Consider the following 17489-nt stretch of genomic DNA (forward strand, 5'->3'; position numbering starts at 1 on the left):
AGGGATGTAAAATATCAGCCAATTTAATGGTTAACCAGTAAGTATTAGTTTTACCGTTTACAAATTGCTTTAACCGTTTGACTGTTTGCTGCATGGGTGGGGGGCTGTGCACGTGGGGGGTGAGTGGGGACATGGGGTTGCAGGGAGGGATGATGGGGGGGGAGGAAGCTGGGATGCGTGCTCGCGCATGTGCAGTGGAGAGCCTGGCAGCTTAGGGATTTGGTGCTGGCGGCAGGGCCAGCTTGAGCAGCAGTGAGCTGGGAGGCATCAGCTGAGGTGAGCCTGGGTGACTGGGGGAGAGTTGGGCGGCAATGGGGGATGTCCCTGGTCCTGGGGCATGACGGGGGGTGGATGGGCTTGTGGGGTGGGCAGGGCATGGAGGTGCGTTATTATCCCCTCCTCCGGGCTGGTGGGTGGTGGGTCCTGGGGGCAGCGGTACCCCAGCTCTGGAGGGCCTGCTCTGGTGCGCGGTGGTGGGGCCTAGGTGCATTAGGATGCCCTCATCCAGCCTCCAGGTGCCCTCCATGACCCCCTAGGGTGTAAAATATTATACTGGTTAACCATTTAAATCATATTTTAATCATTTAAATGGTTTTTTGTTAAATGATATTTTACATCCCTATATTAATCTCATATGGAAGCTGTTCCATACCCCATCATTTTAGTTGCCCTTTTCTGTACGTTTCCCAATCTCAATAAGTCTTTTTTGAGATGGTAGCTCTGCAGTCTGCTTTGGACTAAACTATCCTGAGTAGTTTTGTATCATCTGGAAATTTTGCCACCTCACTGTTTACCCCTTTTTCCAGATCATTTATGAATATGTTTAACAGTGCTTGTCCCAGTGCAGACCCTTGGGGGACCCCACTATTTACCTCTCTCCAATACTTCAGTCGTACTCCTTATGATTGAAATATTTGTTTCTGCAGTGCTCTAGTAATTTGTCCTATATGACAGGTTCCTTGGTGCAAAGTGAGGCATAAGACTAGAAAAGAACAAACAAAAACCATGCCTCACGATACTGGGGTTTAGATACTAGCATGTCTGGCATATGAATAATGCCTAGATAGACATGATCACATTGCAGTGCAGCAGTATGATGCGAGACACGACCATGAGGAGTGCCAGAATCTGGATGGATGGACAAGCTGTCATGTTGTGCCAGTTCCAAAGATTCGTTTGTGCACCTTCTGTCCTGCAAACATCAGAACTGGCCCACCAAACCTGAGATGATCCCACAAAACAGAGGTTTGATGGTGTGGTTTCAAATGTTAAAAGTAAATGGAGACTTAGGGTTTTTTCTCTCCTGAGGAGAGGAGATACTAAGATTTCTGTTGTGTATGACCCGTTTATTGCCAGTATATAGAAACCTCAGTAAAGTTGCAAAATACATGACTTAAACATATACATTTTTTAATAGATGAATTTGTGTTGAAAGGGACATTTGTGGCATCATTTAGTCCACCCACCATGGCAGAATTGATTTTTAAAAAATGTACTCCATCCCTAATACATCACTGTTTGATCTAGTCCAGAGATTCCCAAACTGTGGTACACAGACCACTGGTGGTACGCAGGCCATCTCCCAGTGGTATGTGTCCACCTGCTGCTGGGGGGCTGTCCAGGAGCCGCTCCAGCACCAGCCCCACCTCCAAGCAGCACGGTGGTCCAGCTGTTCTGTCCCCCTTCCTCCTGGACACAGAGCAGCTGGCCAGGAGCCCCAGGGGCTGACCAGGAGCTACTCCAGCACCAGCCCCACCTCCAAGCAGTGTGGTGGCTGCTTACCCTGCCTGTCCCCGCCCCGCCCCTTTCCCCTGCACCTACAGGTGAGGTACTATGGGTGATGGCCTTTTATATTGGTGGTACGCAACATGGTAGAGTTTGGGAACCACTGATCTAGTCACGAATATCTCAAATAACGGAGAATCCATAACTCCCCTTGGCAGCTTGTTCCATTCTTTATCTGCCTAGGTACCTACATGGTCCCATCAACATAGCATCCCTGTGAGATAGGGAAGCACTGTTATTTCCATTTTACAGAGGGGAACTGAGGCACAAAGATTAAGGACTTTATCCTGCACTCATTTAAGTCAATGGACCACACAAGACGTGTGTAGTGGAGCTGGGAATTGAACTTCGACCTACTGGTTCCCAGTTCTTTGCCCTAACCAAAAGCCATCCTTCCTCTATTGACTATCTCCATTTGTTGTTGGTGGAAAGCTTTCTGCATCTTCTATGGAAGCTTGGGCAACTCTTTTCTGCCACTCTTTCTGCTTCTTCCAGTCACCACTTCCTCAACCAGTCTCTCAGATTTGCTCTCTCTCCAGTTGAGGAGGACTGGATAGGATTCTAGTCTGAATCAAAGCAATACTTCTCCTGCATTAGACATGAGTCTTTGCTTCATGATGTGGGATAATACCTCCACTCCCTACTGGGCTGTGACAGCACCACCTGGGGTTTTAAATGTTAGTACATAAAAGCTTTTTTCTTCCTTTGCAGTGGAATATTCCAAAATGTTCATTAGCGTAAGACCAAAAAGACAGTTGTATGCAATCAGCAAAGTTGTTCAATCAATTTATTGAAAGACTTTTTTTTACTAATGCCCTATTCAATAAACTGCTTTGCAGGTGCTGCAAGCCCATGGCCTGAAACCGATTACCTTGAAACCAAAGGAGGTAATGAAAACCACGCCTAGCCAATTGGTAGTTGTTTTATGATTGTTGCCCATATTTTAAGTGTGAGATGAATTAATGATTATTTTAAATCCAGTTCCAGAAGGTTATTAGACATATTACAGGGAATCCATTAGAGACTCTACAGTAAAGGGTATGTCAGTATTTCCATTTCAACTCCCATTTACATGTGATTTAGTTCAACCACAACCATTTATAGAAACTCTGTGTACAAAGTTTCAGCCTAGGGTAAAACTTAGGTCCTGCCTACATATAAAAGTGCCACTGGGAACTACCATTCATCCATACACACACTTTCTACCATCAGTGGTTTTCTGGACATCCATCGGTGGAAATACCCGAATTCCCATCCAAAGTAAATTAATGTAAATTAAATTGGTGTAGTGCCAGTGTAGACACACCCCACTTCCATGCCCTTTCTGAGAACTTGAAGTGAATTGTTGCGAGTGATTTCTCCTGTAGTCCTGGTACACACACAACTCCCATTGACTTTTTTTTTTTTTTTTTAGACAGTCATCTGCATGTTGGGATGATAGGAAGAGTCCTTAGGGCCTTAATTGTATATCTGGTTTGCTACAAACCAAATCTATACCAGAAACCCCCTTAGATGATCAGTGATCCTGGCCAGTCAGCTGTAACTGACTCGCTAGTGAAACTAACTATTGGGAAACAACTCCTAGTTAGGAGACACGGGGATGTAACAGCTTTAAAGCAACTGATGGCTTGTCTGTATCAAAAAATAGCCAAATAGCTGAGACGATAGCATCTCTAGCCCTTTTTATGATTCATTTAATGACAATTCAGGAATCTTAGAAAAGGCTTTTCTTTAAATGACACGTGAAACTATGAAAATTACAATGGTGTGTGTAAGGCTGCGATGGATTCATTTTAAATAAACGCCTCTTGTCTCTCTGAAGGGTCTGGCTCTTATCAATGGGACACAAATGATCTCCTCTCTGGGATGTGAAGCAGTAGAAAGAGCCAGTGCTATTGCTAGACAAGCTGACATAGTTGCTGCACTAACCCTTGAAGTCCTGAAGGGTACAACCAAAGCCTTTGATACTGGTTGGTGTTGAATTTTTTGTGATCACTTTCTCCTAGCTCTTAGAGAAGGGAAAGCAAAAGTGTAATGATCTTTCATTTGTTTTAATAGATATTCATGCAGTTCGGCCACATCGGGGGCAGATTGAAGTGGCATTTCGATTTAGGTCACTTTTAGACTCTGACCATCATCCATCAGAAATAGCAGGTGAATCATCTTTGCTTCCTGCCACGCAGTTCACCTATTTGGCTTCCAAGACAAACGGGGAATTAAAACAATGATGTGTGATCTTTTCTATAAGACTTCTTTTTTTGTTTTTGCAGAGAGTCACAGATTTTGTGACAGAGTGCAGGATGCATATACACTGCGCTGTTGCCCTCAGGTAAAAGGAGTTTCTCACTCCCTCATACAGGGATAGGCCAGTGGCAGCAAAATCCCAATCCCACTGTAATGTCAGTGAAGTGTTGGTTGTCTCCTTTAAAATAATGTAGTTGCATTATTTTGCACTTCCCACTCAGCTCAAAATAGGGCTTACGTGAGACATAAGTAATTCCTCGATCTTGTACATGGGAGTGAATTTAATTCTAGATTAACTCAATCCTATGTTAACACAAGCAAAATTTATCAATATTGTTGGGAGCTTTCCCAACCTTGCTAAAGAAAGAAAGGGTTTCTCAAGCTTAGTTATAAGTCCTTAATAATACTTACTATACATTGATCAATTAGCTAAACTTTGAGTACTTTCTTTACCAGGTAGAGAATGTACATGTGACTGAGGGGTGAGAGGAATGCCAATCCAAACACATACCGAATTACATATTTATGTTGTCATCATCATAGTATAATGTCACAATAATAGTAAGTCAAATCTTTAAAGAATACAGTATATCCAGCATTCCACAATAGCAATTTTCATGGTTACCACAAATCAAATCTGTATCCTGGTATGGGTGCAAAGTCTGGGAATGAGGTCAAGGCAGAACCAAGCTCCCAGGAAATAGAACTGGATCTGGGTCTTGAGGATGAACTACACGTAGACATGACTTGTGGCTAATTACTATTGTTTCTTTTAGGTCCATGGTGTGGTGAATGACACAATAGCTTTTGTAAAGGACATAATCACAACTGAAATTAACAGTGCAACAGACAATCCTGTATCTTTTAGATGATTTGATTTCTCAGTAAAATTTTACTTGGTGATTTTTTTTCCCCTTCTAAATAACTATTAGCTAAAGAGGCAGAAACTGGCCCTGATCCAGCAAATCACTTATGTACATGCTTAGTCCGTGGACTCCTCTTGCTTAAAGTTAAGCACACATTTATGTGCTTTGCTGGCTCAAGGCCTACGTGGTTATAAGGGCAGTTGGAAACTCTGGCAGCGAGTTGGACTTAAAGGTTGACAGTGACTTTTCAGTTGACATGAGGCTGACCCAAGGTTAGTAAAACTTGCATTCTGGAATGTACTTTGAGTTCTACAGTGTGTAAGTACAAGAGCTATTAAGCACTTTTAAGAGCTGTCTGAGTTCATTTTGGGAGGTCTGTGCATATGCTTGTATTGGTGCTCTGAACCAGGGTGAATTTCACTCTTTTTAAGAGTAAAGGTATGGGCAAACGCTGCTCCTTTGTGTTAGCTGATAACAGTGGGGAGTGCAGTCTTACTCACTGTATATAAAATTGTACCTGCATTGGCGAGAGTATCGTTGGCAATTGAAAATTACACTAAAACTGCGCTCATGTGGCTTTGCATTCCTTATAACCTTCAGATCAGACACCTCATTTCGTGCAGCCTATTTTATAACATACACTATTAAGCTGCATCTGTCTGGTGGGAGAACTGGGCATTGTTTTACATTTTCTGAAAACTGAACATGCATGTGCTAGCATGCACTATATGTGCATGTGCTTATATGCATCAATTCTTCCTCCTTTTACATAGCATATTCTGGTTATCCAGAGATGTGTGGTACTTCAACAGTCCTTCATTCAATTTCACACCTTAACTTACCTTTAAAGATGGTTTTTGCAGAAAGGGGAGAGACCATTTCTGGAGGAAATTTTCATGGTGAATATCCTGCAAAGGTAATTAAGCATTTGGAGAAATAATAGCTTATTTTCTGAAATTAAAAAAAAAATCAGCTGATTCAATCAAGAGCTTCTCTTGTAGGCTCTGGATTACCTGGCAATTGGTGTCCATGAACTTGCTGCAATTAGTGAAAGAAGGATTGAAAGACTGTGCAACCCGTCACTCAGTGAGCTGCCTGCATTTCTAGTCACTGAAGGTGGTCTGAACTCTGGTTTCATGATCGCGCACTGCACAGCAGCGGCCCTGGGTGAGTACACAAAGGCCTAAGAACTCCCGGCAAGAGAGCAAATTAGAAAGATCAACTTACGTTAGGACTACGGTAGTTTGATAGTGCTGATAAAAGAATCTCCTGAAGAAATGGCTCTCAGCTCCAACTCTAAATTCTCCTTTTCTCACCATGTCCAGTTGAGTTATCTGAATGTTAAACTTGCAGGTTTAACATAGCTGCAGTTCTTTAGACTCAGAAGCTCTGAGCCTGTAAAGATGTATGTGTGTGCTCAGCTCTAAGCAGGTGAGCAGTCCAGCTGATGGCAGGAGGATAACTCAAGTGCTTACATCTTCATAGGATTGGAGCCAAGGAATCTGATTTTCAGAAGGGTTAAGCACCACAACGCCACTTGAGATCAATGGGAGCTAGCAGTACCCAGCACCTCGGAAAATCAAGCCCTAATAGGGCAACAAAGCTAAAAAGCAAATTGTCGATGCACAAACAATTCTATTTTTAATTCTACCCAACATGTATCATTTCTATCTGTAGCCCTCCCCTTCCGGGGCATCCCTGATCCCCAACAGTTGCGAGGAGCCCCTTAATCCTTCCTCCTCAGGCACTCAGCAACACCCCTGGAGAACCAATAGGTCCTGGGTCCTTAGCACTTGTTGTCTCCAGCTAGTGGTTGGATGCATAAATCAATAAGGAGCCCTATGGTCCCAGGATGTCTCAATTCACAGGTACAGTGAAGCGAGACCAACGCAAACATTTTATTCACAGAAGGGAATGGGGTAAACTGAAAGAGGAGAAGAGAACAGGCAAAAGGAATCAAAGATGTTAAATAAATGAGAGATCTCAACCAATCTCACAAACTAAATCACTATAATGAGCCTCCACACACGCACAAAGCACCCCCAGTCTTTATCGGGGTGGTGGGATTGGAGCGTGATGTGAAGGACTGGTATCGCTTCCTGGGAGGCCAGCAGATCTCCCATTTAGTTGGACGGAGCCTTGTGGGAGCCTCGAGCCCTGTCTGTTCCCTGGATCTAGGTGCAGGGGAGGCCCATGGGCCCAGCTGGCTTTCACCAGGGGTTCAGCAGAATCTCAGGACTCCACTCTGTTGTGGAGCTGGGGGCTCCAGGTCAGCCTGTCTCTCTCATGGGGAAATCAAAATGGCTGTCCCTCCTTCTACGGCACAGAGCAAATCTGAGGCTGTTTCTCCTCCAGCCTGACTCCCTGCAGCCAGCTCTCCCCTGGTCACAGGTCCTGCCAGCCCCACCTCACAGGGCCCAGCCATGTGCAAGCTCTGCAGGGTCTGCTGTTGGTATCCCAGGCATGTCAGTCAGACTCTGGTCTGGCCCAGCCTCCACAGGTGTGTGTCCCTCAAGGACAGGCAGTCTCTGAATCTGTGCTGTGCTATGTGGGAGCTGCAGGGAGCTGTTTCTCGGAAGCTGCCAAACTAGCAAGGGGGCTGCACCCTTCACTGTCTGCAGACTTTGATGTCCTCATCAAATTTAACACACAAACTGTATGCAGATGAAAATGATCTAGATAATGCGTGGCCCTGCCATAAGTGCAGGGGACTGGACTAGATGACCTTGCGAGGTCCCTTCCAGTCCTATGATTCGATGAATATACAGAATATACTATTCTGGGTTATGCAATCCCAGACCTGCATGACTCCTGACTCAAACAGAGGTGCATACATGATACTGTGCTGCTGTTACATACCAAGTGTCACACACCCTTTCCCAGAAGTCATAACACAGCCTTCTTGGTGTGCTATCCATTTATGAACCCACATCTGTAGGGACCCTCAATGAATCACAGGATAACTTTATGGTGGGCTTAACCTGTCTAGGATCAGGTAATTCTTCTGAAGAGGATGTGACCATCATGTCAGGCTCTCCACCTTCGAAGTCAGGCTCATTGATTTCTTCTTCATCATGTCAGGCTCTCCACCTTCGAAGTCAGGCTCATTGATTTCTTCTTCACCATGAATGGCCTGGACATTCTCTTCTCCACTGTAGGGTGACTTGATGGGTAGCTCAGAGACGGCATCGTGAACTGGTGAAGCATACCAAGGTTCTTGGATATTAATCCGATTGTTTGCCCTCCCATGTGTACCAATATGTTCAGATAGCTTGGGTTCAGGCACTTTAAAAGTCAATGGCTGGTGTGGATACTGTGACGGGATCCCCCGAGTGCAACCTGGGCTGTGGGACTGCTGAGCCCTCTAAATGCACCAGCCTGGGCTGCCCATCACACTGTGGTGCTCATGTCAAGCTATACAATCTCAGCTAGGCGCTGCACTTACAGACATCCCCAGGCAGGGACACACCCAACTGTTTTACATGAATGATCTCCCAGCCACTCATGAACCACCAATGCTGTGGCTCCAGTCAATTTCCCCCTAGCTCCACAGCCTTGCACCCCAGAACTGTACCGTCCTGCACTTGTCAGAAGCCTGGCCAGTGTAAACTTATTGCCTAGTTCGTCACTCAAGCAAAAGGGTAGTGGACGTGCAACAGCCCTTGTTAACCTGAGCTGAGATTTCCTAAGCACGTCAACCAAAATACATTTCTAGGTGAAGCATAAAACAGAATTATTAATTACAGAAAGATAGATTTTAAGTGATTATAAGTAGCAAGCATAAGGATCAAAGTTGGTTACTTAAGAAATAAAAATAAATTTGCAGTCTGTTATACAAACTAAGCAGGATTTGAGTCCAGCACTGTCTCACCCTGACAGATGGTAGAAACAGGTTATGGTTCCTCAATACACAGACCGGACTCACTTTTCCAGCCTGAGACCACCTTTCCCCTTTTTTTTTCCAGACATTCTTCCAGGTGTTGAGTTAGGGGGAGGAAGGCCAATTGATGATGTCACTTCCTCCCTCTTATACTTTCTTCCAGCTTGCTGGAAAGATCCTTGCTGTAATGTGGGGACCAGGCAGCCCTCACTGGTCAGGCATCTCCATTGCCCATGTGCCTTCTCTCTGAGAAGTCTCTGGGATGGCTGTTGGGAGAGTGGATTTCCTTTAATGGGCCAACAGCACTGTCTGGGTGGTGCTGGCTACTCCTTCATTGTAACTGAAAGGCTAGTTGTGAGTGTTCCCAACCTCACAACGTATTTCAGTAAAACACTGTATGTGACACTATGAAGTGTTGCCATGTGACAGTGTGTACAATCCAACAGGATATTAATGTTCAGCAGATCAAGACTTTCAAATGATACCCTGCAAGACATGCATGGTACAAAACATATCCTAATCATATCACAGTGGTGAATATGGGAGTTCCAGGATGCTACATTGAACTACAGAGTGTCACAGATATCCAATGTTGTCCTTTCTCTTTAAGCCAGAAAGAGCTACAGTGCAAGGTAATTGATGGTCTTCTAACCTCCCAAGAGTAGCTGAAGTTTGGTTAAGGAATGATGCTATGAGGCCATTGCTGACTGCTTGTCTATTGAGTGGTGTATGGCGGAGATGAGGAGGTTGTGACTGGCCTCCTTACCACTGGTCCTGTGCAATGTGATTCCTGTGCAGGGCCTTGGAGGGGCTCACTCCTTTCACTAACTTGAGACGCTAGACTGACAGGTCTGGCATTTTCCTTTTATCTATGCCTAGGGCTCAGCCTTTCACCCATCTTCAATGTTGTGTGTCCCAAGAATGCCCAGGATCCTGATGAGAACTTGGACTTCTCCATGCAATTCCTGGTCTCTGACCCCTCAGTCATAGCATGCTTGGTTACTCTGATGTTCTGGGCAGCAGGAGTGGGTGGTGCTACACAGCTTAGAGTTGTTTTCTCACCTGGGTAGTATATTGGAGGCACATTTCAGGTAGGATTCCATCTGCAGAAACGCTGAAACAAAGATCCATGGACAGGCAAGCTTCTTGACCAAACATGAGAAAGTAAGGTGGGGATTGGGTGTTACAGCTGGAGGCGTGTATCAGATGAGAGACTGCTGACTCCAGCTCTGTGTCTGTGTCCAGTGAGACTCTAGCAGGCCTGACCATGCAGGAGAGGAGCCCTATATCAGGCTCAGCTGGCATTCAGTCCTCATTCATGCAGCAGAATCTCAGACCTTGGCCCCTCTGATTTGGAGCTAGGAACACCAGGTCAGTCTCAGACCTTCTGACTGGGAGAGGCAAAATGGTTGTCTTCCCTTCTACTGCACAGAGTAACTCTGAGACTGCTTCTCTTCCAATTCTTCCATCCTGACTCCCTGGTCACACAGGCCGGGCTCAGCCCACATGCCCCAGCCATGTGCAGGCTCTCTGGAGTCTGCCATGGGTGTCCCACCCCAGGCATGCTAGTCAGACTATGGCCCATTCTCCATCGGCTGTGTGGATCCTTCAAGCGCTGGCAAGGCAGGCAGTCTCAGCCTGCAGTTCTAGTCTTGCCCTGTGCTGTTTTGTGTGAGATCTGCTTCTCTGAAGCCCTCGAACTGTGGCAAGGGGACTACATGTGAATTTTATTTAGTCAGATTCGAAGTGCAAGATCTAGGTCCAGATGAAGTTAGAATATTGTGAATCAGTGCCTCCTTACCCCTCTCCTACAGTGAGTGCATTTTACAGATAGCCCTCCAAACAACTTCCTGCAATCCTTACTCAGGCAAAACTCCAGTTACTTTCAGGAGGAGTTTTGCATGAGTAAAGATTTCTTGATTTGGCCTGTTGTCTTTCGTATTGTGGAGTATGAACAACGTGAACTTTCAAAGTAGAATGATCTGCCCTTCGGTGATGTGAACTCTCGGAACAAGGAGCTGTGCAGGATGGTGAGGTGGATGTTGGCCGCAGTGCAATGCAAGTTCTGCAGATGTTGACTGTTGTGTCAGTTGGTGGTCTCTAGGCCTTTCCTCTTAACACTACATTTTGGACAGTATTTATGATTAAAAGAGAACTGGGCAAGCCGATCCCTTTTGAAATGTAAAGTACCAATAGCCTAAAGCAATAGGCAAGACTGTTTCCCAGCCTTGTACTTCCACTATGCAGCCCCCTTTCTGGCTCTTCAGGGCCTTTTTCTTTCTCTGTTTTAATTGCAGATGGAAGCTCTGTTAGCTCTAGCAGCAGCCAAACCATACATGGCAGAAAAGCATTTAAAGATAACTCCTTTACTTAGTCAGAAACTTGTACAAGAAGATAAAAAGAACCAAAGGCCGCTGTAGGGCTGGAAAAGTTCAAACTTAGAAATTGAATTCTTTAAAATATTTAAAAAATATATAGATAGATAAATATATTCCACATTTGAAACAGATATTCCAGTCTGGCCTCACCAGGCTCAACGCTGAGGAAAAGCAATTTTTATACTCCAGGGATCCTGGGGCCAGCTGGGGGCTGGGCTGGATCCTAATGGGCTGCTCTAAGACTCCATTCCAGCAGCTCTGGATTTCAGGAGTGCAGGAGCTGCGCAGCGATACCATCTTTCTCTTGGGAACACCACTACACTGGAGGAGCCCTCGGGAGGATGCCACAAGAAGAAGAGGAGATGTTTGTTTTGCAGCTATTTTTACGCCACCAGAGCTGGGCCGAAGATCTGACCCTTGGTCTATTTTAAATGCGCTCTTTTCTGTGGACATATTTAGCTTTATATAGTTGGGTTAATAGCGGCATCTGACGGTCAGTGTACGTTATTGTCTTCAGAGACAAACTGGTTTGAATGTTAGATACTGCAGATGACTCAATCAAGCCATACCATGGGCGTGCGTTCACCAAAGATGGGCATGGATCCTTCATTGCAATCTTTTAGACTTGACCATTGTTTTTAGCTCTTGTTTGTCCATACAGTACACCATTTATTCACACTGAACTTTTGCAGTTTCTGAGAATAAAGCCTTGTGCCACCCCTCTTCTGTGGATTCTCTCTCAACCAGTGCTGCTACAGAGGACCATGTGTCCATGGGCGGATGGGCTGCACGAAAAGCATTGAAAGTTATTGAACATGTTGAACAAGGTAAAATTAAGACACTGATTTTAGACATATCTACTGTATTGTAACTGGATTAAAAGTGAATGCCTTTCTTTCTAAATGTCATTGTTTTAAAAAAAAATGGACCCTTCATTCATTTTATAATGTCTTAAGTAGTTACTTTCAAAACTACTCCAATTTCTTTCCAGCAGAAATATGATTGAGATGAATCTAGATTAGTGTGTTCCATTGAAACAAAGCCATTTATCAAAATGACATTCAGCCAAAATTCTTCCCTTTTTTAATCTTTTGAGATAAAGTTATGACTTTTTTTAAATACAAATTTCAGCTGTTGCTGGAAGAACACAAAAATACATACCACTAAAACCAATATATACAATTTGCTCTTACATGAGTTTATACAGTGGAGTGCTTTTGAAGCAGTAGAGATCTATAAATATACTAAGTATTATTTTACGCATTCAGCAAAATGAACATGTAACTGGAGAAAACAATGTTTCTCAGATAACCTTTTTCTTAGGAGAATTTGGCCCTTGTATAAGTGAATGACAAATGCTACTGGCTAGTCTGGTAGATCCTGTACAAACTTTTCCAATGCATATGTGTGAAGGCCTTTTAATTGTACCAGAATTCTTGTACTAACGAGAGGTGGGCCTGAAACAAACTCCGTCTCTGGACACCCCAGTGCTCCTGTGAGTTTCAAAACTCTATTTGAATTCAACAGCTCAGACCCATTGCTACATCTAATTTAGTCCTGAGAAATGGCTCCGATTTAGAAAATGTGTGTCTATTTTGGAGTGTACCTTGGGAGAGATTTTCATGAGTGCTGAACACCTATCACTCCAGTTGAAGACAACCACTGTGAGCACTTAGCACCTTGAAAAGTCAGGCTCAGCATGTCTGGGAACCCAAAATCAGAGAATATTTTTAAGTATCAGCATAAACCTCTGACTGTTCCCCATCTATTACATGGGTCTACTATTTAGCTGCCTCAGTTAATCTTTGCATAGCACTTTGAAGTTGTGGGGTGCTGTGTTATCATTAACAATAACACTCTATTTAGAGGTTCTACAAATGTAAACTTACAATGAGTTCTACATCCTGAAACTCACTACCTGGCTTTTCACTGTTTGGTTTCCTAGTGTTGGCCATTGAACTTCTTGCAGCCTGCCAGGGCATTGAGTTTCTCCGCCCCCTGAGAACAACCACCCCATTGGAGAACGTCTATGACCTTGTGCGCTCTGTTGTAAGGTAAAATCAAATAACATTTTCCCAGAGGTTAAAGCTTTGAAGACCTGCTAACTACTGTGCTGGTTAATGTTTGGCTAATGTTCTCAATTTGTCTCCTTTCAGGCCTTGGCTAAGGGATCGCTTCATGGCCCCAGACATTGAGGCAGCTCACAAGCTGCTTGTGGAGCAGAAGGCAGGTGTTGATATTGGCATTTGTGCAGTAGATCATTCCTTATGGAGAGATCTGCAGTTCTTCTTTTAAAATGTCCCTTGATGCATTTAACTAATTGCTTCAGTGGAAAAAAAAGAAAAAGCTCTTCCCCTCATGTGCATGATTTAAAGAAGATGTTTAGTTTGTCGTAGTCTTTTAAAGGGATATTTTTAGTTTTAAAATGAATTTAAAAATGAATCCCTTCAGTTTATTGATAAACAGCTTAGATTACTGAAACTGACAGGACCTGACAAATATCGGCCCAGTCCTGCAATGAGCCCTGCGAAGATAGTCGCCTGCATCCACATGGAGCCCCATTGAAGTCAGTGGCACTGTGCACATTGCAGGACAGGGGTCATGGAATTGAAGGACAATCCACATCCCAAAGAACTTGCTACCCAGTTTAAGATCAGATACAAGAGCGGGCCTGGCAAAAACCATAAGAATGCCAGGATGAGGGAACAGCAATGAGGATGTGCATTAACACAGCCCTACTGTGTGCACAGCTAGAGGTTTTGGAATCCACTTTGTTTTTTTACACTTGTAAAATATAACTCTCAGAAGAATATGAGAGAGAGAGCAAGATGAGATCCCTACTGACCTATCAAACTGTTTGCAGCCAGATGGACCCTAATAGCCCACCTGTCTTACAACCCTGGTAGGGGAACAATAAAGGAGAAAGAGGAAAACTTTCCAACCTTTAGGTTCCTTAGTAAATCCCAGCCCCCATGTCCTGTCAGATCTGCCACCCCTTACCAATGCTGCCCATCACTGCCCTGTCTCGTGCCAGTCATCCATTCCATGCTACCCTGGCTCCTGCATGACATCATGCTTTCTATAAGAAGCCAGGGGACCCATCTGTAGCAGCTCCTATCCCTCCTAGATCATCATCTGGGTAGTAGGAGATGCAATATCTCCTCTCACCTGAGACCTCATCTAGCATCAGCCAGGACAGTAGCCATATACCATTCCCTTGCAACTGCACCCAGATCCCTCTTTACCCAACAAAACACTAACTTCCCTACAGATTGCTGCGCTCAGCAGCAACCACCATCTCTGACTCTGTCTAGTTCAGATGGTCATGTGCAATTTAGTTCAATCTATTACAATCAGTTAGTGATACCCTAATAGTGTCTGCACAGGGGGCTCTAAACTTGGGCATTGGCATGTGACTAAGTTTGAACATAAAATCTTTCAGCCTTCAGTTCTGACTGCTGTTGCTCTTTCTGTTCTGTAGGTATGGGAAGTAGCTGAACCTTACATTGAAAAATATAAAAGAGAGCATATTCCTGAATCAAGACCTGGTTCACCCACAGCCTTTTCTCTGGATTCACTGACAGTGAATAAATGTGTTGGGACTGATCACAATGATCAGGATGAACTTTAATGTGCAACGAAGTTTGGTACGGAGCAAATCCTTTCCAGAACTTTGTTTGATGACGATTGTTTTATGATGATACAATATGGTTTCTTCCTGGGATATAAAGGAAGTTATGTGCGTGGTTAGATGTCTCACCTGTAAAAGATGGTGTCCCGCTGTAGAATGGATCTGATTGAATTTACTGATCTTCTAAAACACCAAAGCATAAAAACAATGGTCTAAATTCACCCGTTGGTACAACTTCACTGACTTTAGTGGACTCGCACCTGCTAATGCTGGCCCTGAATTTGGCCAAATGAGATTAAACATGAAATAATCAGTTTTATTAGATAGGCATCCAACCATATGGTCTTTAAGCAGTCAAAACTTCCACTAAAGTCAATGGGAGGTTAGCCTAAGTACCGCTTGATCTGGCCTAAAATCTTTATTCACTAAAAACGTGGAATGGACACTTTTTACATGCTACAGTGCTGGCTAACCGTATTTGCTGAATATTACAGGGGTTACCTTTTCCTTACTGATTAAAAAAAACCCCAAACTATGATATTCCTATAAAAAATAAGTTCTTCATGTGAATAAACCCAGCTATTTGTGAATATGTAATCCACCCATGTGCTGCAGCTGGTGAGAGTTTTGCATTCATGTCAATTGAATGGGGCTGTGTTGCTAAATTCTGCCCCTCTGAAAATTAAAGTGGGTACTTAAACCTATTAACTGGGTTGTATTTTTTATTCTGTTTCTATTTAAATGTTTTCACTTTGTGCCATTCTTTGGGTACTGACATGGCTTTTTGTTTGTTTCTATTTTTGTCAATGTTGGTATAATTGAGGACTGGAGCACATCAAACTAGATTTCATGCTCCTTTTTCTCTTGGGTTAGACCTTTTTGACATGATGCATTCCACCATGAGCAAAATTGTCTGATACTTTTATCCTGATCTGTTTTACATGCACCTCAAACACTGTGCAGATCAAGTGCAAGTTAAACATTCCTGTGTAATGGGAGAGCATTTTATAGCAGCTCTTCACAAATCAGAATAGCTGCATGGACACTGATACAGCAGGGGTGCTGGAACTAGGGGTGCTGGGGGTGCAGTCGCGTGCCCTGGCTTATAGTGGTGGTAACCAAATACATGGCTTCTGCTTTCAGCGCACGCACTATAAAAATTGTTCAAATGCCCCTGAAATACAGTACATGGATCTTTGTTCCAGAGCATACCTGCTGTGTTATTAACAATGGAATTTACCCAACTCAATTAGTTTTCCAGAGGATATGGAGTCACACCTAAAATAAATATAGCCAAACTGAGGCCCGACTTCCATGCATATCTGTGTCTCTGGGGTTTTATTTCATATGTGACAATGAAAATGTGAAGCAAAAGAGTAGCTTGGGGGAAAGAGGGTGGGTGTGTGTGTGTGTGTGTGTGTGTGTGTGTGTGTGTGAGAGAGAGAGAGAGAGAGAAACATTGCAAGGGCCAAGAAATGTCACAGATTGCTCCTCAGAAAGGGGGAGCAGTGTGGGTAAGGGACTTGGACCAGCAATGGATTTAGAAGGCCAAGATTTGAAATTCCATGGTTCATCTGCATAGAGACTCAAGCCTGATACATAAAGGTACTTAGGCACACAAGTCCCAGACTGTCTGATTATACCACTCTGTATGAACAATTAGTCATTTGGGCCCGAGAGAGTATGACTGTAGCTTGGAGGTTGAGACATCCAGTAGGGGAGGGAGATCCAGGGTCCAGTCCCTCTGCTCCAGTGACTCTTTCATTATTTAGCCACAGTTTAATAACTTCAACAGAAGTGACTGAGAGAGCCCCACATCAGAATAGCCCACAGCTCAGTGGTTAGATCACTCTCTGGAGAGATGGGAGACCCTCCCCGGTTCAAATCCTTACTCTCCCTCAGGCAGAGAGGATGGAATTGAACCTGGGTGTGCCACATCCCAGGCAAGTGTTCTACCCATTAGGGGTATAGGGCTATAAGGTGGGATGATGGTGGCCGTTTTGTGTAGAGCCAGCCAGCTCCGTAACTCATTCCTGCAAGAAACAACTTAGGACCTGGGTTCACATTGGTGGATTGCTAAACAGTGCGAGGTGCTTCCCTGCAGCTGGGACTTAGAAGCCTGTCTCCATGAGGGGGCGGAGCTTAGGACACCCCTCTGGTCGGCATCCCCCATTGGCTGACGTAGGCGTCTCCTTGCCTGGTGTGCTGGCTTTTGTGGACTGCATTCTTAGATGCCTGTGCCTCCCCATTCGTTGTGCATGGAGCCTAAGTGCTTAACTCAAGCTTTGGGTATCGCAGTGGTGATTGTGTGATATTCTAGACACTGCAATGCTTGGCCTTGCTATGCCTAAGTTCCTTTGTGGACCGTGGCCTTCAGTGGTGCCACACAATTCAGCCCTCACTACTGCCTGTGGCCAAGACAACCCTCCTAGGCGGGAAGCAGCATAAAAGTGGCAGGGTGAGCATTAGCTTACACTGTACTATTCCGCTTACTCCACCCCTGAGTGAGGTGCTCATGGTGCTGCAGAGTGGCCATCTCTGTCCACTCCGCTCCACTCCTGTCACATAGAGCTCCAGTCCCACAGCCTACCAGAGCCTGATTCCAATACATCTGACAAGCTTACTGTGTCAGCTACAACACAATGTTAATTCTGCCAGAGGACTGTGTAAAAATGGCACTCTCCTGCTCAATCGGTCTGCTCCCC

At 44.4% G+C, this 17489-nt stretch overlaps 1 protein-coding gene across 2 annotated transcripts in view; it reads left to right on the plus strand.

The window, feature by feature from the left end:
* Positions 1-16075, plus strand: part of HAL (histidine ammonia-lyase) — a 29526-nt gene extending 13451 nt beyond the window's left edge. For both annotated transcript variants that reach the window (XM_067559775.1, XM_067559776.1), the window contains 11 exons: positions 2625-2672; positions 3608-3755; positions 3844-3939; positions 4056-4114; positions 4806-4886; positions 5746-5811; positions 5897-6062; positions 11846-11980; positions 13099-13207; positions 13310-13379; positions 14635-16075. In XM_067559775.1, coding sequence (XP_067415876.1) covers positions 2625-2672; positions 3608-3755; positions 3844-3939; positions 4056-4114; positions 4806-4886; positions 5746-5811; positions 5897-6062; positions 11846-11980; positions 13099-13207; positions 13310-13379; positions 14635-14784 — 1128 coding nt within the window. In that variant the 3' untranslated portion in view covers positions 14785-16075. The remainder of the gene's footprint in view (positions 1-2624; positions 2673-3607; positions 3756-3843; positions 3940-4055; positions 4115-4805; positions 4887-5745; positions 5812-5896; positions 6063-11845; positions 11981-13098; positions 13208-13309; positions 13380-14634) is intronic.
* The last annotated feature ends 1414 nt before the right edge of the window (positions 16076-17489 follow it).

This window comes from Emydura macquarii, unplaced genomic scaffold (genome assembly GCF_026122565.2).
Source record: "Emydura macquarii macquarii isolate MOO-44397 ecotype Brisbane River unplaced genomic scaffold, CSIRO-AGI_Emac_v2 contig_2205, whole genome shotgun sequence".
Classification (NCBI taxonomy): Eukaryota; Metazoa; Chordata; order Testudines; family Chelidae; genus Emydura; species Emydura macquarii.